The 22,243-nt window shown below is 47.3% G+C and overlaps 9 protein-coding genes across 9 annotated transcripts; 2 read left to right on the top strand and 7 right to left on the bottom strand.

The window, feature by feature from the left end:
• Positions 1-1,792: 1,792 nt before the first annotated feature.
• N7478_009505 (ATP-dependent metallopeptidase FtsH/Yme1/Tma family protein) lies at positions 1,793-4,521 on the bottom strand (the record flags this gene model as incomplete). The annotated part of the gene is made up of 2 exons (XM_056925719.1): positions 1,793-2,580; positions 2,652-4,521. The coding sequence occupies 2 exons, from the start codon at positions 4,519-4,521 to the stop codon at positions 1,793-1,795; spliced, it is 2,658 nt and encodes an 885-aa protein (XP_056775089.1).
• Positions 4,522-5,384: 863 nt separating this feature from the next.
• atrR (transcription factor atrR) lies at positions 5,385-8,290 on the bottom strand (the record flags this gene model as incomplete). The annotated part of the gene is made up of 4 exons (XM_056925718.1): positions 5,385-7,354; positions 7,432-7,796; positions 7,895-8,022; positions 8,096-8,290. The coding sequence occupies 4 exons, from the start codon at positions 8,288-8,290 to the stop codon at positions 5,385-5,387; spliced, it is 2,658 nt and encodes an 885-aa protein (XP_056775088.1).
• A 1,359-nt stretch (positions 8,291-9,649) lies between these two features.
• On the bottom strand, positions 9,650-10,163 carry pam18 (putative mitochondrial DnaJ chaperone (Tim14); the record flags this gene model as incomplete). The annotated part of the gene is made up of 4 exons (XM_056925717.1): positions 9,650-9,788; positions 9,852-9,905; positions 9,968-10,041; positions 10,113-10,163. The coding sequence occupies 4 exons, from the start codon at positions 10,161-10,163 to the stop codon at positions 9,650-9,652; spliced, it is 318 nt and encodes a 105-aa protein (XP_056775087.1).
• Positions 10,164-10,384: 221 nt separating this feature from the next.
• On the top strand, positions 10,385-11,042 carry N7478_009502 (ribosomal eL24 family protein; the record flags this gene model as incomplete). The annotated part of the gene is made up of 2 exons (XM_056925716.1): positions 10,385-10,389; positions 10,472-11,042. 2 exons carry the CDS (start codon positions 10,385-10,387, stop codon positions 11,040-11,042), a joined length of 576 nt encoding a protein of 191 aa, XP_056775086.1.
• Positions 11,043-11,384: 342 nt separating this feature from the next.
• Positions 11,385-12,092, bottom strand: N7478_009501 (uncharacterized protein; the record flags this gene model as incomplete). Its single annotated transcript, XM_056925715.1, has 2 exons — positions 11,385-11,713; positions 11,816-12,092. 2 exons carry the CDS (start codon positions 12,090-12,092, stop codon positions 11,385-11,387), a joined length of 606 nt encoding a protein of 201 aa, XP_056775085.1.
• A 1,921-nt stretch (positions 12,093-14,013) lies between these two features.
• On the bottom strand, positions 14,014-15,162 carry N7478_009500 (uncharacterized protein; the record flags this gene model as incomplete). Its single annotated transcript, XM_056925714.1, has 1 exon — positions 14,014-15,162. The coding sequence occupies one exon, from the start codon at positions 15,160-15,162 to the stop codon at positions 14,014-14,016; it is 1,149 nt and encodes a 382-aa protein (XP_056775084.1).
• A 515-nt stretch (positions 15,163-15,677) lies between these two features.
• N7478_009499 (uncharacterized protein) lies at positions 15,678-16,065 on the bottom strand (the record flags this gene model as incomplete). Its single annotated transcript, XM_056925713.1, has 2 exons — positions 15,678-15,980; positions 16,030-16,065. The coding sequence occupies 2 exons, from the start codon at positions 16,063-16,065 to the stop codon at positions 15,678-15,680; spliced, it is 339 nt and encodes a 112-aa protein (XP_056775083.1).
• Positions 16,066-16,146: 81 nt separating this feature from the next.
• Positions 16,147-17,781, top strand: N7478_009498 (Aspartate; the record flags this gene model as incomplete). The annotated part of the gene is made up of 5 exons (XM_056925712.1): positions 16,147-16,371; positions 16,434-16,936; positions 17,056-17,446; positions 17,514-17,619; positions 17,693-17,781. The coding sequence occupies 5 exons, from the start codon at positions 16,147-16,149 to the stop codon at positions 17,779-17,781; spliced, it is 1,314 nt and encodes a 437-aa protein (XP_056775082.1).
• A 1,214-nt stretch (positions 17,782-18,995) lies between these two features.
• Positions 18,996-20,732, bottom strand: N7478_009497 (putative C2H2 finger domain protein; the record flags this gene model as incomplete). The annotated part of the gene is made up of 3 exons (XM_056925711.1): positions 18,996-19,827; positions 20,062-20,552; positions 20,718-20,732. The coding sequence occupies 3 exons, from the start codon at positions 20,730-20,732 to the stop codon at positions 18,996-18,998; spliced, it is 1,338 nt and encodes a 445-aa protein (XP_056775081.1).
• Between the last annotated feature and the right edge of the window lie 1,511 nt (positions 20,733-22,243).

The following is a 22,243-nucleotide window of genomic DNA, read 5'->3' as shown; positions in this document are numbered from 1 at the left end:
GGAAGTATCTCTAACAACGGACCGCAAGCAGCCCGGATCTGGTCCTTGGTATACTTCAAACTGCGGATTCAAGTGGATCATAGACAGCCTTAGCTATTTCAGCGCTCTCCAAGAGGCGTAGAGTGCGGGTAGCGGGAGTGACAAATTGGAGTACCAGCAATTGTAGTTCATCGGGTACGGCTGAACGCCTCGCATGTTCGTGTAGAAGGTCGCTGTACATTACATTGAGATCATCTGGTAAGGCATGAAGAGTCTTGTGGACATCTGCGCCCGATTCCACGAATGCATGCATGGAAAGTCTAGCATATAAAAAGAGACTATTTGCACGACCAGAAATAGCTTCCGTTATGATACTCCAGTGCTTGGGAGGAATGGAGGAATGCCGTAGTCTATAATGCACATATGTTGCAATGCCACTGTCTACAATTTATTCTTCCAAGCGAATGAATGGAGTGGAGAATGGTCGTAAGGGTGCTTCAACAGCATCAACCGGACGAGATGTGATCAAGACTTTGACATTGGAGGGCTTCCATCGACCGAGGTCCCCCAAAACGCATATGAATTCATCATTGCCTTAATCCATCTCATCCAAAGCATCCATCACGCAGTATGCCTTCGGAAAGGTAGAAAGTGCGAACTTGAGATCTTTCCACAGGTCTCTAGGGGATAGGCTGTCGAGTGAACGGCGTTGGTCTAAGTATTCGGTCTTCAACTTCGTTTGTAAGGGCGGGCTTAGGGAAGGATCTGGCATAGCCAGTCTCGTAACGCTGAGACAAGTTGATGATTGGCAGCAATAATCTGCCGAAAGAAGAAATAGAGAACTGGGACTTTCTTTTAGCGTAGCTGATCAATGATGGAAGCAGCCATCACGGACTTTCCTGACCCGGGGATTCCTTTTATTAATACAACACCATCCCCATCGCCTTGAAGCCACTGTTGATAAATATTTGTAGATGTGAGCCACTGCCCAGTCCCCACGAGGTGGGATGCAAGGTGCCTTGTAAATTTCTGATCTTTCAAGGTCATAGGGAGTAGGCTGCAGCCATTTTTTGATCTTCATGAGATCCTCTTCTGGTAAAGGAAGGATATTGTCTTCATTAAAATCGCGAATATCTTTGTCATTGATCATAACCATATCATCAACAATGTGCTGGTATTCCTGGTCGCCATATTGGCTGATAACTTGAGGAAGGTGATTCAAATTCCTTCTCAAATTATGTCAAGTGCCGACCAAGGCTGTGACCTTTCTCCACCCTTCGGTCGCGTAGTAGCCTCAGACTAGAGGTGGAGGTGGGACAAGCTAGGCCATAAGAAAGAAAGAGAGATTGTTGTTGTTGATATGGGTGCCTGAGGTTACCATCATCTGGTATCCTTTCTTCCATAGTACGGGGGGACAATAACTATCTTGAATAATCTAAAAGAGACCAATATCTTTTTGATTGAACAAATTCCATGTTTAGTAATACACAGACCTCGCGATATAACTTGAAGTCGAAAGAAGCAAGGAATGAAAAATTGAAAAATTGAAAAGTAAAAATCTTCACATTGAGTTGCGATACGGTAGATTTGAAGAGGTTATAGGATATGAGGGAAGAAAAAGGAGTACTGAGAGGGGAGTAAAAGTGAACAAAAGGAAAAGAGATAATAAGAAAAATGCAAGTCCATAAATACAAAATAAAAGATGACAGAGAGGCTGGGGTGGTATCACACTCCTTGCAAGATTTGAGAAAATAGGCCGTCCCAGAATGCAGTCCAATCGGTACACAAAATAACATCTATTTCAGGCTGTCAATCAAGGGATGGGAGTCTGATCCCGGCCATCTTTGCCTAAGGTTTCTTCGGGATTCGGCTTAGGCTCTGGAGGGGCGAAGGTAGCTCCACCCTTGCCGTCGAAGTACTTGGCGAACTCAGCAGATTCCGGATAGGGGCGGGGACCTAGAAGGCGGATCATGTCGTCGCGGCCAAGAACCTCCTTGGACAGAAGCTCTTCGGCAACGATACCGACTTCATGCTTCTTCTCGGTGAGGAGGTCGTGGCACTTCTTGTGAGCCTCGTCGACGATGCGGCGCACTTCAATATCGATGTTGCGGGCAGTGTCTTCGGAGAATGGCTTCTGGATCTGTTGTCCAGAGTCGTCCTCGTAGTAGATGTAGCCGATTTTCTTTGACATACCGAACTTGGTAACCATGGCGGTAGCCAGACGAGTAACCTTGTTGAAGTCATCGCTTGCACCGCTGGTCACGGTGTCGAAGTGAAGCTCCTCGCTGACACGACCACCCAGAGTCATAGCCATACGATCCATGATCTGGTTGGTGTTCATCAGATAAGTGTCTCCGTTAGCGGGAAGGTACTGGGCATAACCCAGTGCACCTTGTCCACGGGGAATGATCGAGACCTTCAGCAGGGGATCGGCCCACCGGAAGTACCAACCACAGATAGCGTGGCCAGCCTCGTGGTAGGCAACGGTGCGCTTCTCCTCAGGAGACAAAACAAGTGACTTCTTTTCCAGACCACCGATGACACGCTCAATGGCCGACTCGAAGTGTTTCATCACAACCTTTTCGGCATTTTCGCGAGCAGCTATAAATAATATTAGCATAGAACTTTTTTTATAAAAAAAACAAACAGTAGAGTGTGTCTATTTCACTCACCAACAAGAGCTGCCTCGTTGACGCAGTTCGCAATGTCAGCGCCAGCAAAACCGGGGGTAAGAGCAGCAAGTCGGCCTTCTAGGTAGTCCATGTTCTCGTCGGTGACGATCTTCTTCAAGTGAACACGGAAGATCTGCTTGCGGCCATCCATGGTAGGTCGGTCAATACCAATGTGTCGGTCGAATCGACCAGGACGCATCAGGGCCTTATCAAGAACATCAGGTCGGTTGGTACCGGCTAGAACGACAACCTGCTCGGAAGTGTTGAAACCGTCCATCTCAGTAAGAATCTGGTTCAGGGTACTTTCACGCTCATCATTGCCGCCGCCATAGTTTTGCTTAGCTCGGGATTTACCAATAGCATCGATTTCATCAATGAAAATGATGCAAGGAGTGTTCTTTCGGGCGTTGGCGAACAGGTCACGGACACGAGAAGGACCGACACCAACGAACATTTCGACGAACTCGGAACCGCTCACACTGAAGAAAGGCACACCGGATTCACCAGCGGTAGCCTTGGCCAGCAGGGTCTTACCAGTACCAGGGGGACCAGAGAGAATAGCACCACGGGGAATCTTAGCACCAAGCCTCTGGAACCGCTCGGGCTGCTGCAAGAAGCTAACAAATTCCATGATCTCGACCTTAGCCTCGTCCATACCAGCAACATCAGAGAACTTGATCTTAATATCAGACTCGTGGTTGAACTTCTTAGCACGACTCTTGCCGATTCCGAAGATTCCACTTTGACCACCGGCACCACCGCCAGCGCGACGGGAGAACCAGTAAATACCAGCAAACAAGAGAAGAGTAGGAGCGAAAGACAAGAGGGCACTGCCCCATGGAACTTCATCAACGTAGGCAACTGGGATCCTCTCGTGAGCCGGGATGCCCAGTTGGTTCTGAGCCTGCTCCAGCTTCATCTCGAAGCTATCAACAGACCCAATGCTGAAGTATACATGGGAAACGGGTTGACCAGTAGCGTTTGCATCGGCGTAGGTTGAGGACACAGCTTCGCGGTCTACATCGACGCGGACTCGGCTGTGGTTGAGCACGGTCAACTTCTCAACGAAGCCCTTGTCGAGGTAGTTCGCACGGAATTCCTGCCAGGTGATTTCCCGACCACCACTTTCACCAGGAAAGAAGCTTCGGTAGATATAGTAGGTAACAAGTGAGGTGACGAGAAAAGAAGCGGGATCGAATCGGAACTCAAAAACTTTAGCATTGGGAGGAATGCCCTTCTTCTTTTTCTGTTGGTCATTCTTGTTCTTATCTTCCTGCTTCCCGGACTCTTCCTTGCCCTTCTCAGACTCGGATTCCTCCTTGTTCTTTTCCGTTTCCTGCTCTTTGGGGTCCTTCGGGGATTTACTGCTGAAGAGGTCGTTGACTTCCTTTGTCGCGTCCTTCTTGGCTTGATCATTCGTATACCTAAGTAAGAACCGGATCATCTTAAGATAATCCATCAATGACGCATCACGATGGTTGTCAATGAAAGCCTTCGCATCGGCCGGTATCCCATCCCGCATCAATTGTTTCCGCATTTCATGCAGAGCCTCATGTTGTGATTCGGGAAGACGGCCCTCCACATGCTTTACAAAGTCGTCTAGGTTTTTCTGGTCTTGTTCATTGAGGATCGACTCCGGCTTCTTCGGCTCTTCCTTGCGCTCGCTCTGCTCCTGCTTGGGGTCATTTGGCGGGATGTTCTGGAACTTGGATCCATTTGTAGTGAATGTTCGGGCGTGTGTAGATGTGATGAAAGATGGAAGCCGCGACGAGGACACCCGTGAAGTCACCGGAAGTGTGCGACTGATGGGTTCCGCGGCTCTCCTCGAGAATCGAGCAAGATTGCCTGGCCTTCGGAGGAAGGTGGCCATGGTCGAGGAAAGGGGAGCCCAGAGGGCTATGAGGGCGGGTGAAGGGGTGATCAATCGAGGTCCGGCGGAGTGGACACGCTCGCAATGTATCGGAGGATTGGACGTTGCGGTGGGAAGCTCATGATGAGCTGCGGCCAGTTTCGGCTTCGGTTTTTCTGCCGTTCCGATGCTGAGTCATTGATTTGGGCGGTGCCTTAACTGACAAGATACTGTGACGTTGGAAGGCATTCTCCGGCTTTATTTCAACAATCCATACATATATGTTAGAAGTTCTCTGAATTTCCAAGCTATCATGATTAAACCACAATTATTTCTTGTGGTTTCTATGCTACATGTTAACAGTATCGGAGTCGTGGTATATCACGCTCGGGATGATCTGCATACTTCTCCCGCTACCTTCTTCCATACGATTCTTCCAGTCTCTTCTGTTCTTAAACCAAGTTTATATTTGTCTGATAGGTATCCCAGTGTAATATATAAGTCATTTCGAATATTTGATTTATCAAGATTGATATGAAAATGACAATCTTTGTGCAAAAGGTCCTCTGCGAGGAGTCGGCTGTTATTGGAGGCCGGCTTATATGTAGCACAATTCGTAACGTCCATTCCTGCGCTTATGCTGCAGAAATAAAATATGAGAAGAGTTATCCGATATACATGTAAGAGGAGATGGTAGAAACAAGTCGCAAATAGTGGAGGGGTGATAACGCCAAGTCCCATGAAGCAGCCTATAAAGAACGTGGATAATCAATCAAGCCACCTCGCTTTCGTAAACGCCGTATCAATGTCTAGGCAAAGAATTCAAAAAACTGACACACTTTTTTATTTTGTCTTGGTATGAAGAGTCGAAATGTGTGATCTCATTATTGCGAAGGTGGTTGGCCATGAGGGCCCGCTCCAGCTTCAAAAACGGGGAAATTGGTAGACATGTCCGCCCAGTCCCATTCAATTGTCATTGGCATCTGCCATAGATCTTGCGGGACGAATGGCTGCTGGAAGGGACTTATTTGAGGGCTTGTAGGTCCAAATCCTTGTTCGCCGAATGGAACATTGCCCATTTGTTCGGGACTAAGCATATCTGTGAAATCCTGGCCAAGACCAGGCATACCATGGACATTACTTGGAAGCTCACCAGTATTGGATGGCATGGGAGGAGGGTTTGTGCCAAATTCCTTTGCTGTCATGGGGGAAGAGTTGGCAGCGGAAGGATCGTTGGCAAACATTGATGGTGAGAAAGGTGTGGAGGTGGGAGGTCCTTGGAATCGAGTGGATGGAGAGGGAGCTGATTGTTTGTTGGGTTCTTCCCGCTGTTGTTGGGAGGAACCAGTATCATCAGGTGCGTTCTTCCTCTTCTTCCGAGCCTGGGATTCTTTTTCGGATTTGTCAAGAACGACCTTGGCGATCCGCTCGAATTCTCCGCAGAGCGAAAGCATACGCTTGATGCTACCGTTTGATTCGTCAGAGACTAGGGTAGATAGGAAATTTACCACCACATTCATCAACTTGACATCAGATCGAGCACGAGCATCAGTAGGATTTTGAAGAATATTGGCAAAGAGAGTGACAAGAGCCGATACTGGATAGTATAGTATTAACCAAACACAAGCGAAGTCGCCCTGTGGAATGTATTTGATCAGATTTATCGAAGCTCGGGCCGCTGTGACGCAAAGAACAGCTGAAAGGAAAACCCTCGGGTTCAGTGGTCGTGCATTCAATCCTTGAATAGCATAGTTTGATAGTCGGCTGGTCCAATAACCATGGTGTACAGACATGCGGTGGATCGTCGTCAAGCAATTGTAATATGCGAAATGCAGGACCACGACATGTAAGATAAGTGGGCCATGAGTAGCTTGAATCTCATATTCTGGGCGGAAGTCAACTGGAATATTATCTTTCCAATCCTCAAGCTCCTTGTCAAGCTCGCCGATGGTGTTCAGTAATTCACCGTCAGATTGTCGAGATGCCTTGGCGGAGTAAAGCCTTTTGTAAACTCTGCTTTCAATGGTTGCAAATTCGCAGAAAGCTCTGAAAAGGTTGAATTTGCCTTTTCCATCATCATACGGAACAGCGCCGACGTTGTCTGGTGGGTCCTCACTCGGAAGCTCCACATTCATATCGTCATCATCCTGGACTGGTGGTCGCCCAGATCGTAGACAAATATCCTTATCAAGGCAGTACGCAATCCAGAAAACTCTCTTCCGTTGCTCTACTTCCACTGGGTTCAAACCGAAACCGGAGCCACGCTTATGCAATCCAATACTGTGTGAAAGTCGAATGGCTGCTGCAACTAGGAAGAAAGCGGGCTGCGGGTTCGGTGTACCCTGCAGAAAGAGAGACATACCAAGAAGTGCTTGAACACTCAAAAGATCGGTGTTGCGCATTGTCAATTCTGTCAAAACACCCATGGCGTTCTTCAAGTACAGCCAAGCTTTCTTGTCCTCTTCTTGCGGTACCAAATTGCTCATCACACGGAGTCGATGGGAAATGGCTAGCACCACGTTGATACTCGCCCACCACCCAGACCCTTCATATGGATCGCGAGAGTATTGTTTGTCCACTAGGTGCATAAACGTCGCTTCGTGAAACAACGGAAACATGCAATTGAAATTTTCGAAGAAGTCTTTGAACAAGGAAAGGGCTTCCTCTTTTGGCGGTAACGGCTTGAAGACCCTTCTGGCAAAGATGTCACTAAATATTTCCGGCTTCCAGTACATCCATTTATTATCGTCAACGTAGGCGGACGAGATCATTTCTTGAAACGAAGTGTCGCCTGTTTTCTCGTTCACCCATTGAATTCCTTTTGGAGAAAATATAGAAAACCCGGAAGAAGAGCCTGCGATAGAAGTATGTAAGCTAAATCTGTCTCCGAGCACACCGATATAGTTTTGTAACAAGACAAAAAGGACATACCGATATACCGTGTCTCGCCACAGTTGTTCGTCACCAATGAACACATCATATCCGACAAGGCCTCGACCTCTGTCTCGGACTGCTTTTGTGACTCCGGAGAGGTTGCGGCAGTATGTGGGCTGGAGTGCGAATCCATGCGCGGTGTGGTATTGTGAGAGGTTGTGGCTTGCTGGGTTGCACTCGGGGCTGAGAACGTGCTGTCATTTCTCGCCGCCGTGTTCAGGGCACTCGTGCGGTCCGCCAGTCGTTTTTCCAGCGTACCAAGGTCTGTCTTGCCATTGTCGTCTTCGGATAAAAGCCCAGATAGTCGCAGTAGCGATTCCATGCGACCTAGGCGATTCTCCAAGCCTTCGATGTACTTGGCTCTGCGGTTCACGTCAGCTTGGGGCAAATCTCAAGGTTGAAGGAATTGAATTCAACATGAAGTCAATTCATTCTTCCAACTTTATCTTTGGCGACCTACCCTTTGGGGGGATTCCTCTTTTTCTCCACCTGTGTGAAAATGCAATCGGTCTTATAGTTGATGCAATGTGAGCATTTTGGCATTTTTCCGTCGCACTTGATCTTCTTTTTCCGGCACATGTCGCAGGCCTATCGACGAGAGGTCAGTGGTCGGTATTCGGATATGTTGAATGGATTCTTCGTAAAATTCAAGGCTGCGTACCCTAGCAATTCGTCGCCGCTTTGCGTCGTTGGACTCATCCCCCATGCCCAATGCGGAGTCGTCGGCATACATAGATCCCCCAGGGACAGACATTCCTGATCCATCATTGGTGTATCCGCCATAAAGTTGTTGTTGTTGTTGATTCATCATGCTCATGTCAAAGCCCATGCCATCACCATCCCCCAGGCCGTCCATTTTGTCTTGTCTTCGGGAGCTCCGCGGGGTGGAGTCAGAGGCGAGGGCGGTGTTAACTAAGGCGATTGCTGCGGGGTCCTTTTCTCGACCGTCTCGGAAGACGTGCTTTTAGCCGGAGCTTCCCCTGAAGTTGAAATATGGGGGAACACGCTGTTGGAAAATGGATGACGCATTCAGAGGTGCAAGGCTCGGGGACCCAAGGACGGAAATTGGCGCAAGAAAAATGCTTTTTTTTTGGCGCGGCAGAAAGCAGAACCGTTAGGATTAAGTACGAGATGATCCCCGCAAATTGGTAGAAGAAGAAAGAACTAGTAAGATCGAATGTATTCAGAAGCAATAGATTCGATCATGAGCTATTCTTCACGCTAAGACACAAGAGGAGAGAAGAGTGGCCTTTGCTGCCTTGCAAATCTACAAATGAGAACCACACGGAGTCCCTTAACACCGATCCCGGTTCTTGCCCTTTCTGTGTGGCGGTGCGGTGAGGCGGCATCGTCCGTTATTTTCGTCCGGCGCCCCGGGACTCGGGATATATACTCCTCCCATTTGCTAGTTAAATTGATATTTCATCCTGCTCGGACTCTGTGGAAACGAATCCGCTTACAAAGGTCTATCCAATCCCTCTTTTTATATGTGTTTGAAGCGTATTTGAGGGATCGGGGAGATTCCGATCTAGTGGGGTGATACAACCTCCAGACTTAAACTTTCTGCAGCAAGATTTCTTGCGACCGCGTGTTGTAGTCCAATAAGGTGAGATCGGCAGTCTGACGAGGAATGAAGCAGGTTGTATCCGAATCAGATTGAAGTCTGCATTTACTGTATTGGGATTTTTTCACATATATACATGGGGAAGGGTCCATATACATAACAGCATGAACTAGTATCCCGGAAGTCCATTTCAACTCCGATATCCCCGGACTTAGTATAGAGCTATCAATCTAATCAATTTGGGCATGAACATGTGAACTCTGCATATGGAATACATGTGTCTACATGAAATTCCAAGCAGATATATAATCCTTGTCCTTGTATTTTATCCATACCGATTCCTATGTGGCCATCTCACTTCCACGCACGTGAGGATAGAGGGTTTGGATACGGCAAGTAGATCTCAAGATTATAATGTACATTTCGATAAGAGGAGTGGGGATCTCATAAGAGTATATCACAGGTGTGCATAAAATACAAACAGATCTACAGAAACTAGCCAAGGCCGGTCTGATCTGATAAAGAAGTAAATGAAGAATAGAAACGCCACGCTATGCACCTAACATACAATCTCTCGAACTCATAGCCCAACACTGCGGATCGAGTAGTTTTCTGATCAAATACGATCGATTCAAACGGAGTGTAATCGTCTTAGGTGTGTTTGTCGAGGAATTCTTTGGCTTCGTTGATTTTGGTCGCCAAGTAAGGACTGCCACCACGATCGGGGTGGTTGAGGAGCATGAGCTGGCGGTGCTTCTTGCGCACCTTGTCCTTGTTCAAAGTTCGCTCACTATAATATCATCTGTCAGTTCCGTCCGAATGCGCATCAAGGGCCGATGTAAGAGGAACGTACGGAAGTTCGAGGATAAGGGAGGCTTCCTTGCGGTTCATACGTTGCTCGAATCCACTATAATCAAACAATTGAAATCAGACGATGACGAGGTAATATAATGATGATTTCACACGAACCCCTTGTAGAAAGCCTTTCCAGCGGCATTAACGGCACCCTGAGAGCGGCGGTAGGCGACCAGACCGGCACGGCCCTGAAGAAAAAACAGTCAGAACCTCTGTTATGCTATTGCGAATCATTCGTTTCGAGTCATCTGGGTCTTACCAGGAAGGCAGCAGTGGCCACGCCAAGGCCAACAGCAAGAGTCGAGGCCATTTCGTCAAGAGATGTTCACGGTGTGGGGGATGGAAGTCGAGTTGCGGAATTGAAGGGAAGGCGACTTGAAGGCCTCGGGAAGAAGTGTAGATTAAAAGTCAGCGCGCGATCGCCCGATTAGGCTTAGCGCAGTAACATCTACGCCGCCAAAGCCTTCAAAAAAAAAGTTCTGCCGCATATCACAAATTATCCTCCAAACACATCCTCCACCAACCACAACCATGCGGTAAGTTTGAGAGATAACGCTGGTCTTTGCTCGAAAATACAAGAAAAGAAAAGTCAAGTGAAACTAACAATTCAATCTATAGTGTGGAGACCTGCCATTTCTGCTCTCGCCCCGCTTTCCCGAGCAAGGGTATCACATTTGTTCGCAATGATGCCCGAGCATTCCGTTTCTGTCGCTCAAAATGCCATAAGAATTTCAAGATGAAGCGTCAGCCCCGCAAGTTGAAGTGGACTAAGAGCCACCGTGCCGCCCGCGGCAAGGAGATGATTGTCGACTCGTCCCTGGTCCTCTCCCAGTTCGCCAAGAAGCGCAACGTCCCCGTCAAGTACGACCGCAACCTGGTTGCCGCTACTGTCACTGCTATGCAACGTGTGGAGGAGATCCGTTCACGCCGCGAGCGTGTTTTCACCAAGCGTCGTCTGGCTGGCAAGGCTGCTCGCGACCGCCAACGCGAGGCAGACCGCAAGGTCGTTGCCTCCGGCGAGCATCTTATTCGCAAGGAGCTCCGCGATCGCGAGGCCAACCAGCCCATGGTCCTGGATTACAACAAGGCTGCCAACCGTGTTCATGGAGAGGATCTGCTCAAGCAGAAGAAGAAGACTCGCATGTTGGTGGATGGTGGTGCCGAGGAGGAGATGCAGCTCGACGATTAAATTTTTTTTGCCTAGTTTTTTTTTCCTTTGAATTTTTTAATGTTCTTGCTTTTGGGTCTCCTCGGTTTCATTTGTCATGCTTCGACCGCTACGATACGATCTCCCGGAGTTGGGCTTGCATTTTCATTGTTGTCACGGTGTTTTCCCCTCAAAAGCTACCTATCGATATCACCTGATTTACATACATTCCACATATTAGCAGCATGGAAGTAAATTTCAATCCTGAATATAAGGAACTTTATATTAGTATCATATTACTGGGCAAAAATATAGCAAGGACTGGTTAGAGAGTTGTAAGGATCGCCCGGCTATCAAATTATTGGATTGGCCTCTTTTCTATCTCTATCGATCTCCGGTGAGTACTACATCAGTCACTAGGAAATTCGCAAAGAAGCACAAGCAGATTAGAGGAACTAGAGTAATGAAAACGATTCGAAAGCCAGCCATCTTTGCATCTAATACATTAGGGGATGCCGTTATACCGTTAACGGAATAGCCTTCAGATGGCTTGGATGATGTCCCATTGTATAAAGCCGACTGCATAACAGCCTGTTGCGTCGCAGTAGAGATCGCAATACCAAAAACAGAACCCAGCGATCGCAATAGATTACGAGTAGATGTAGCCACTGCCCGATCTTTGGTTTTTGCGAGAGCTTGTACAGCTACCAAGCCTGTATAAGTCAACAATAAGAATGTTTCTGCATGGTTTCTGTGAAATCATTATTACCTGGTTGATGAGTAAAGCCAACGCCAGCGCCTTCGATAGCAAGTACTACTACGTAAACGATGATATGAGTATGCCTGTGAAACAGCAGGCGTAGCCCTGCTCCAAAGGACCACAGAAAGAGCCCCGTTCGTAGCACCGGTGTGAATCTGCTTATCATCAGTAGGGAACATCAACTGAAAGATAGTTTTGGCGAACCTAGCACATCGACTCATCAAAGGTCCAGATATCGCACCCGCGATACTTTGCGCTAACACATAGGGTAATGTTAAAATTGCACTTTTGAGTGGGGAAAACCCTAGCACTTGCTGATAGAATAGAGGCATGAAGTACTGGGTTGATTGCCAAACATAGTCGTGGAGTGCCCCAGATACTAACATCACTGCCAATGACCTTTTTTTGAATAAAGTCAAGGGGATGATGGGAAGTATTGCGAATAGTCCCTCAACTAAAATGAATGATACAATCGAAATGGATCCCAGAATCAAGAAGGTAATGACCAAGCCGCTATCCCAAGGCCATGAAATGCCCCCAGAGCTGATTGGGATCTGATTGGAGCAATTTTGTTAGTTGAGCCATATTAGAGCGAAGAATATTCCGATGAAATATCATGATGTATAGTGATTATGATATGATGAACGCAGTACACATACCAAGAGAAAAACAATCCCCGTTATGGAGAGAAAACTCCCAAGCCAATCAATTTGCTGAGTCTTTCTACGCCAACTCCCCGTTACTTGATTCAATGGCATGAAAATCAAAAGACAAAATACACATATCAAAGCAAGAATAGACGGGACCCAAAAGGCCCATCGCCATCCATCAGGTCCTTTCTGTATAAGACTGGCTGCGACAAAAGGCCCAGTAACAGCTCCTCCACCGATTGCAATACTCACAAATCCCTGGTATTTCCCTCGATCTTTTAAACTGACCAAGTCACTGATTATGATCGAGACAAGGGAACTTGTTCCCCCTGTCCCAATTCCACTGATGGAACGACTAACATATAGCCAGGTTGGGGTTTTAGCTAGCCCCGAAAGCAAATCACCAATCATGATACAAGCAATAGATAGAAGTAATACTGGCTTTCGTCCGGATATATCAGATATACGACCGTATAGAGGTTGAAATGCCGTAACTCCGAGGAGAAAGGCAGTTCCTGCCCAGGTGATAGTTGTTTCTGCGGATAAGGCATTGGAAATTGTGGGTAGAGCTGCTGTTGCTGCATTCATGTCTAGGTATGATATGAAGTAGCAAATACAAAGACATAAATATGAAGCTGCCAAACAAGACCAGGGGAGTCTTATTGTTTGGTCGTCCAGGTGCGTGAGCCTCTCTGGAGAAGGAGAACTATGTTTCCCTTCTTCGATCGTGATGTCTGAACTCGCCATTAGATGAATTTGGGTCGATAGGGCTGGAAGGCTGTAAGTACAGAGATCAAATGTTCTTTTTGAAGACATTGAAGAGACATCCAATAGCTATCGAGGTCGAAGATGTCAAGTTAAGCACCCCCTGAACAGATTGGTCCACTGCAACGTCGTGATAGAGCAAGCTCCATGCGTGACACCTTAAATGATCACATCATAGCTCCAGATTTGATCCCAAAGCTTGAGTAACTGTAATCTCTACTACTGGGGCTCTTCACAAACTTAAAGTAGTCTGTTTAACTAAATTCGTGTATGTCAAACTGGTTTCACTAGGATTCTAGCCCCGCATTTTGGCATATTCGTGGGATGTTGCAGATATCAAGTACCACAACAATATCAATGTAAACCATTAACTCTATCAGCCCAGATGTGCTGTTAGGTCCTATTTGTGAACTTAGTATGTTTTCTACTATCAGTTTGCGTAGGTATGAGACGGCTCCAAGCGGCAAGGTAGCATTTGTTTCTTGAAATAATCGACCGAGTGCAGTGAACACAATACAGTCTATGAGGCAACAACGACGAGATTGCTACAGTTGTTGAGATAAGGTGTGACACGCCCATTGGTAAACTTTGAAGCTTGCAAAGACCTAGATCTATCGCTAGCGCTACAATCGAAAAGCGAACTATTGGTGATTTATGGTAGATCGCAAATGGAAGAGCTGCTAGTCAGTGGTGTACTATTATTTGATAATGAAATTTTAAAGACCTTGTAAGTATTGGTTCAATGTGGAGATCGTTAATGATTATCTTTGACTATGAGATTAAACTGTGATATCTGAAAGAAAATTCTCATTTTCGAAAGATCCTAGAGGAATGAGCCTCAGCTATAGGGCTTTGCTACCTCGACGGCATTGATGCCCAGTAACTGCTTCACGGTGATAATATATTCGTCAGCCTCGCACCCAGATTCAGTTCCCATCGCCAGTTCCTCAACGGTTTTTCTCATATTTTCTATGGCGCTCTTCTGCGCAGCAACTAAGAATCGCTTGGCCTCCTCGTTCTTTCCATCCTCAAAGTCTCTTTCGAGCAGAATCCGTAGAAGACAGCCGTAGTTCTTAGCATCAAGGCAAGCTTTTGCTTTCTCATCATTGGAGAATAGCTCCGGATTCGCAGCAAGAAAGCTCTGCACAATGGGTTCAATTGCTTGGACTTTTGCCCGCATCAAATGATTTGCATAGATAATGATATTCGCGCCAGCATCGATAAGGGTCTGGCGGGATGTGGTGCAGTAAGTAGTCGGTACAATTACCAAAGGCGTGGTTTTGTCAACCAGCCGAACATTTCTGAGAAAGCCCAGTACCTCTGAAGCATTCTTGCTTTTGCTGTGGATCATAATGGCATCGGCGCCTGCTTCTGTGTAGATATCAGCCCGCTTTAGTGCATCATCGAGGGCTCTCTGGACAGAAGCAGCTTCCTCCATTAGATCATCTTTCTCAATGCGTAAGTTGAAGGACTCGATCCGAGCGGTAACCATGAAGTCACTGTCACTGGGACCATAGATATCGACGGGTCCCTGTTTGAAGGCCTTAATCTTCTTGGCAAACTCATAGGGATCGGCTTGAGACTGGGGTTCAGCTGCGGATAGAAGGGAATTGACTTTCGTTCCTGGAGCCGTCAATTCCTTGTCCTCGATTATGATCATGGAGACTCCTTCACGAATCAGAAAGGCTTTCAAGGCTAGAGCGTCCACGATTTTTCCACCGCTATCAGCATCAAATGCAGCACACAGAGCATTTTCGTTCCTGGAGTAAGGTAGCTTCATGCTCGAGCGATGTAGGGGAGATATGAGTTCGGTATCTGGGATTCCGAGGTAGGTCGTTTGAGTTAGGCCACTGATCCATACACCTTCGAAGGATGGCTCATCTTCTCCTGTATTTCGAATAACTTCCGTGGAGAATGGATCGTGGGTTTCGATTAGGCGAATGACGCCGTTGTGTTGCTTGAGAGCGGATCGCACTGACATCGACATCGTGTAGAATTCTTGGTGGTGATGTTGCTTGGGGCTTCACGTATGTGAGTAAGTTGCCGGTGGATAATAGTAGTCAGAGAAGCTCTTGGGATGATAGCTTGCGAAGATGGGAGTGGATGATTTTTCGAAAAGATTGTTGGTGGGAGTTGGAAAGTGAGAGAAATGCCTGGGTGGTAATGCGCAGTCTCTAGGAAGAGATAACTGATTAGGGAAAATCCAGACCCTCAAACCAGGGAAAACCCTACTATAAATGAGTCAATTATTTTGTCTGCTCAACTTGAAGCTTTATCGTTGCATCACATGTTGTTTTTACCAATATCTTAGCTTGTTGATATGTACTCGATTGATGCTATGACTTCTCCTTCTCCTATACTACTTAAATCTACACGCGAGGTGATATAAACTAATTCGCAAAGCTGCTTCAAAAGAACAGCAGAACTCAACACTTCACGCATGGCAAAAATACTCTATAGACTGAACATAAAGGTGTAAACTTCCTGTCATCGGTCTTTACGTCACGTGCAAATATACTTCTGTTGGTTTCCAATGTAACCACGGCACTTCTTCGTTGTGTTGAAATTTAAATCGTTTAGTGCTTTCAGTTGCTGTGTAGCATATCTTTGTAACTGAAAGGTGTCGAATTCTGTAGATGGAGTGTGTCCGGGAGATGTGCTGCCTAGGACCTGATATGTTATGGCAGTTGTGACATTCCAAAGTTCCAGAGAGTTCGACAACGTTGGAGTGCGCACCCGGTGTCTGCTGCCTGTTTGGGTTGGATATTTCTCTGAAATAACAATTAAACCAGTGTTTGTTTTGTGCTGTGAATTGACTCGAAATTTGCTCATTCACTCGCACCTCACTTCTTACACCTCCCTTCTTCTTGCCTCCCAACACCAACACCATCTTCACTACACTTCAAGAACATTGAAAACACACCTTAACAACTTTCCAAGAGTCTCACAGGACTCAAAGATTGCCACAGAAATGGACCCCATCGAAGACGACTATTCACCCAAATATGAACTTCCACCCAACATAATCGCCGCAAACCCATCCTACTTCTCAAACATCGATGACATCCCACTTGACCCCCATTACGCCCTCAAAGAAGAGTTCGCAGCCGACCCTGCCTCCACGAAGGTAATCCTAGGATCAGGTATCTACCGAGACGGCGACGGACTCCCATGGCCCCTACCCACAGTCATAAAAGTAAGTCTACCTCTCATCAATCTCACAGCACAATACAATCTACCCGAATACCCTACTAACAGCATCGCCGCCAGATTGAAAAGCAAATCGCCGCAGCAGAAGACACCGATCGCTACGATTACCTCCCCATCCCAGGGTATGCCCCATTCTACAACAAAGCACGAGATATCTTGTTTGGGTACCGAAAAGATGTATCAAACCCCATTATCTCCGTACAAACAGTCGGCGGAACAGGTGCGAACTTCCTTGGTGCTCGTTTCTTAGCTGAATCACTCAAACCATCGGCTGTATGGCTATCTGATCCTAGCTGGGTGAATCATGCCAATATCTGGACTTCGGTGGGAGTCAAGGTGAAATATTATCCTTATTGGGATGCGATGAACAAATGTCTCGATTTTGAGAATATGCTTAAGATGCTGGAGACTAAAGCTAAATCTGGAGATGTGATTGTTCTTCATGCTTGTGCTCACAATCCAACTGGTGTTGATCCAAAGAGAAAGCAGTGGAAGAGGATTGCTGAGGTTTGCAAGGATGGGAAATTGTTTCCTTTCTTCGATTGTGCATAGTAAGTTGCTTGACTTGATTTTACTTTGCGAGCATCTCATTCCTTCTTTCTTGCCTGCTTGCTATTGCTATTGCTATTGTGTTGAAATGGAACTCGGAAACTAACAATGAATAACACAGCCAAGGCTTCGCCTCAGGAGATCTCGACCACGACGCCTGGGCCCTGATTCACTTCTCATCTCGGATGGAACTAGCCGCCGCCCAATCATTCTCAAAGAACATGGGCCTCTACGGTGAACGTGTCGGCGTCTTCCACATTCTCGTGAAATCACCTACCGAAGAAGCAAAAGTGAAAGGTCACCTTCTCAATCTGCAACGGGGACAGATCTCCCAGCCACCACGACGAGGAGCGAAAATAGTCACTGAGATTCTGGATGATAGGGCATGGTTCCAATGGTGGTTGAGAGATGTTCGTCAGATGAGTTTTCGAATGAAGGATCAGCGGGAGAAGTTGCATAGGGAGTTGATTGAGCTGGGTACGCCAGGGTACTGGGGACATATTCTTACTCAGGTGAGGCCTTTCTTTATCTTTATCTTTGGGGTTTGTGAGCTAACTGGGTGGTTGCTTGGTTGGTTAGATCGGGATGTTTTCGTACACTGGTCTTAGTGCGGAGCAGGTGGAGAGCATGAAGACCGAAAGTCATGTTTACATCTTGAAATCGGGAAGATTGTCGATTCCGGGTTGTAAGTTCAAGTTTGAGCCTGGGACGGGTTCTTCTATTTGTTAGCATGGAGAGGACTAAGTAACTAGTTATAGTGAACAATTCGAATGTCAAACACGTTGCTCAAGCAATCGATAAGGCTGTGAGAATGGTGCCTCAGCCTGGCTCTGAAGCAAGTTCTTGATTAATTATTTGCATCACTGAACTGAGTTGAGTTGAGTTGAGTATGGGTATCATGATGCGATGATCATGGGCCGAGGGACTAGGGGTTTTGAACCAGCACTCTTTGCAACTTTAGATGCCGCTGGTTCAAGTTTATGTTAGAATTTCTCGTGGGATGGGAAGGCCACCATGATGAATATTTTCGATAGTTTTACTAGTATTCTTACCCCCAATGAAATGAAGGCTCGTTACAGCCTCTTGATTTATTGCGGTTATTTATATTTCAGCTTGAGTTGGTTGTATGGATATGTATTCTGCGGGTTTTGGGTAAGAGGTAGATTGATGGGCTTCGGGCATAGTTGCTGTACTAATCAGTAGAATCAATGAGTATGCACATGTGCGATTGAAGCTGTTCTTGTATTTTATCATTACTGTTTATAGCGGCGTCCATTGGACAGTCTACTTGGCACATAATTGATTTCATAAGTTATATTCATAACGTCCCGTCCAGGATCATTGAGTACACATGGGAGAAGAAGAGCGTGAGAGAGCGTGGAGCGTGGGGACAACGAAAGTATAGAAGAGAGCGGACGAGGGCCAAGAGGATAGATAGGTGTAGGTGGTATGGATATATGTTATGTTCGTGGCGAAACAGGAGAGAAGAGAATAGGAACGGGAACGGGCGTAGACGTAACTAGGAAGAACAGAGACAAACAGATAGGTATAGGATGGGATATGGGATATGGGATATGATATGCGCCGGCCAGATTAAGGACCATTTGTAATGTTTCCAGAGAAAAAGGAAAAGTAGAAAACGATCAGACAAGAAGGCATAGAGCAGAACAGAACAGAACAGGAACAGAACAGAGGGCCAAGGAAACATGATACATGGGATCCTCGAAGAATTGTAAAGGTAAGGTCCCGAAATATTTAGAAGACATACTGTGCGGAGGAAATACGATACATTTACCGAATTCGAGGTCGAGTGTTTGTCCAATGTTTAGGTTGAAAACGAAAACGAGACTGAAAACGGTATGCATGTATTTACTTCATTATGCAGCATGCACGTTAAGATTGTAAATAATTTCCCAAACAAAAAACGCTCAAGCGCGTGCATTGCGTCGTGAAAATGGCCAATGGTAACTCAATGAACTCAATGAGGTACTAGTGACCTGATGGTGCCCAGAATAGAGAGGATAGGACAGGACAGACAGGATTGGAAGGGAATGAATCCAATTATTCTTCCATGCGTCCAAAAACACCGTCATCATCATCATCTGCTGGAGCCGTGCGGCTGCCAAAGTCCACGTCTGCATTGCGACTGTGACGACGAGGTTCAGAAACCTTGGGGTCACGTCGGGGTCCGCGCTCATCTGACACTTTGTATGACAGTGATGGGTTGACCGAGACAGAGAGGAACATGTCGGCGTTGGACTCTCGACGGTAGGCTTCGTTCATAGGACCTGACTGGCCGAGAACGGAGCCCTGGTTGCTGGGGTGGCTGCTGGAGTCCAGGTAACGAGCTGGCAGTGGAGGAACAGGGGGGACATCCGGGGTAAGAGAGACTGGCCCTGTGCGGGGAGTACCGAAGTTGCACAGGCCGATCGCGGCGGCAAGCTCAGCCTCGTCATCCTCGTGCAGTCGGGTGTCAGCAGTTGATGGACGGGTGTCAATGCTGGACTGGCGGAAGTGGGAGAAGGCAGGAGAGTGGAGCGGGGCGCTGTCGTTGTAGGAGCTCGAGGGGATCGACTGGTAGGATCGGGAGAAGGCGGAGGCGTTGCTAACGCTTGGTCGCTTGGTCCAGTTGGTTGGCATCCCGGACATCTCGAAATCGTCGTCTTCTTCCTCGTCCATCGGGGGTGGGGTGGTTTCAGCGGAGCTCATGCCATCGCGAACATCGGAGGAGGCATCTGGGGATGCGGAGGAGACTTCGGAGTCGGCTTCAGGGTTCTCGGGATCGACTTCGTTCATAGTAACCAGTACGGTGGCAGCCTCCAACAACTGCACCTGCTGGTGCTTGGAGATGAGTAGCTTCGAAGTAACAGCCCATGCAGGGTTATGTTCCCACCTAAGACGCCACGAAAACAAGAAATCGTCAACCGAATGTCACCGACAAGGAGGAGTGATAGGTAGAGATAAAATAAAAAATACAAAAAAGGTGATAAATCATGAGATGCGTAAAAGGGGAGAGGGAAATGACGGGGAGTTGAATGACCACGAGGGCGACCTGCACAGAGCCGACATGGCGCATGCTCCCGAACGAGCAAGAAGAAAACGGCCGGGCGACATGGGGGATACACACATATGCTTGGACAAGCAGCTGCCATGCTTATACCCTTTTCCGCAGCGTTCACAGCGGAGTTCAGCTGGGAGACGTTTTCCATCGACAGATTTGAATTGAGCACCTTCGCTAGTGCGACGGTTACGGTTCTTGGGGGCTTTGCTGTCATCCTCGGAGCCACTTGGGGAACCTTTCCGAGCGACCGGAGGTTCCTGGCTGGGGCTGTTTACACTTCGCGACAAGTATGAACTGAAACCCGATGTGGCCCCGACAGAAGTGGATTCCAGACCCTTGCGGCCCCCAAGGCTACGACGATGAGTGCCCATGGGTAGAGAGGAAGCGGCCTCGCCATCCTTCATCGAAGCGGCGACTGCGGCGGCGGCATTGGCGGCAGCGGTGGTGACACTCTTTCGGCGGGTCACGCGGTGATTCGAATTAACGGCACCCAGAGAGATCGAGTGAGAGTGTTGTCGCTGGCCTGGGTTGGGAAGCGGACGCGAGAGAGACAATTCCTGTGCGGGCCAGAAGACCACATCGTTAGTATGAGAACAACTAACGACTTTCACACTCTCTCCACCCCCTCTTCTCTCTGTCTGCCCCAAGTTTCCGAGGAACGTTCACTCCCTCTCCATCTCCTTGTTTTCTGGGGTGTTGTCGGGCTGCATGATTGATCATACCTTGAAAGAGGCCATGGTGAAGGACTTTCTGGCAATCGATAGATTTTTTGAAAGTCCTTACAGTTGAGAATCGGGCTCAATTCCGGGTGGAAATTGGTAGAAGGACGCGGAGTGGCTTTCGGGAGTGGTGGGACTAATGAGTCAATAGCGGGAGTAGTTGCGTACGTGGTCGGGAGTGATGTAGGGGGGAAGTGAAGAAGAAAAAGTTCAAATGAGAGGGAACTATTGAAGGAAAGAGAAGTAGGTAAATGTAGAGAGTAAAGAAGCAAGGATGAGGAGAGAGAGAAGGAAGAGACCCAAAAAAAAAAAAAAAAAAAAAAAGAGGAGAAAGGAAGGAGAAACTGGTACAAGGCATCCGGTATGGTGTGGCCCACCAAAATCGCTCATTGCGCTTTGCGGGGGCTTTTCCCTTTGAGCATGCGGGGGGCGATCTTCGTAACACTCGGAGAACCTAGGATTGGGTGTTATTTATTATGGATTTGATTTATTGGGGTTCTTTTTACGTATTATTGTATCTTTCTATTCCCCTTCCATTGTGACTTGTATGTTGAGCTGTCTATGCTGCTTCTTTTAAAGAATGTCTATAACATTTGTGTGCGTTCGCAAGGCCCTGGGGGATGATGCGATAACCATGGCTCCACTTCGCTTCTGCGATGCCGGACCATACACTCCTCAATGTGACGGGACACCGCGCAACATCAATTTACATCCACAACAGCTAGATTCTAAGATCATTTTACCCCAATGAATCCGGGAGGGCAGGAGAGTCAAGTCCTAGGTAGGGTTATATTGCTGGGCTAGCTAGGCATGGTCCATCCCCTGTGCCCCCTTTCTCTTGGACGACCCGGGCGTACAGGGCAAAGTTCAGGGTCTCCCGGCTTTGGGATAGCCTAGATACACACCCATGGATCGTCCGACTAGGCAGAGAAGAATGGGGAAAGGTGCCCCCAAAAAACAAGGACAATAGCTTCTTTATACTTGCTTTCTGTTCTATTATTACACAGTAATTTCTTGGAATGGAATGACTTGTAATGGAATGAATTCTGGGAACATCTGTTGCCTGACGATCACCCGCCAGGATCACAGGAACAATGAATAAGGAAGTGGTTTCCCGACAAAACAGAACTACTACGCTCTGACAACTCCGCTTCATGTCACTCGGTACCTCGTGGTTTCAGCCTGTAGAGGGGGCGATGGCAAGTTCTGTTAGGTACAATGGTACATTAGTACTTGGGCAAAGGCGCGCACGAACAGACCTGATCACCTGCAGGTAGATAGACCGGTCTAGGACATGACCTAAGTGGAGCCCATGATGTCACAAATGGATGAGAACCGGGCAGTGGAACAAAGTGGAATTAAAGTGGACACGGGGCAACACACGGGTATCTCAAGTGGGAAGAAGTCTTTGGGAGAGCTGTGTGCACCTGATAGGAGAAGTCACGGGATCAGGTGATCAAGCAATGTATGTACTTGGTACACACTACATAGATTTGATATAGAGTCCCTTATTTAGAGTATGTACTCAG

The sequence above is a fragment of the Penicillium angulare genome (genome assembly GCF_028827245.1).
Source record: "Penicillium angulare strain IBT 27051 chromosome Unknown utg000007l_segment0_segment0, whole genome shotgun sequence".
Classification (NCBI taxonomy): domain Eukaryota; kingdom Fungi; phylum Ascomycota; class Eurotiomycetes; order Eurotiales; family Aspergillaceae; genus Penicillium; species Penicillium angulare.
The sequence above is the reverse complement of the archived record's forward strand: the minus strand, read 5'-3'. Positions and strand labels throughout refer to the sequence as shown.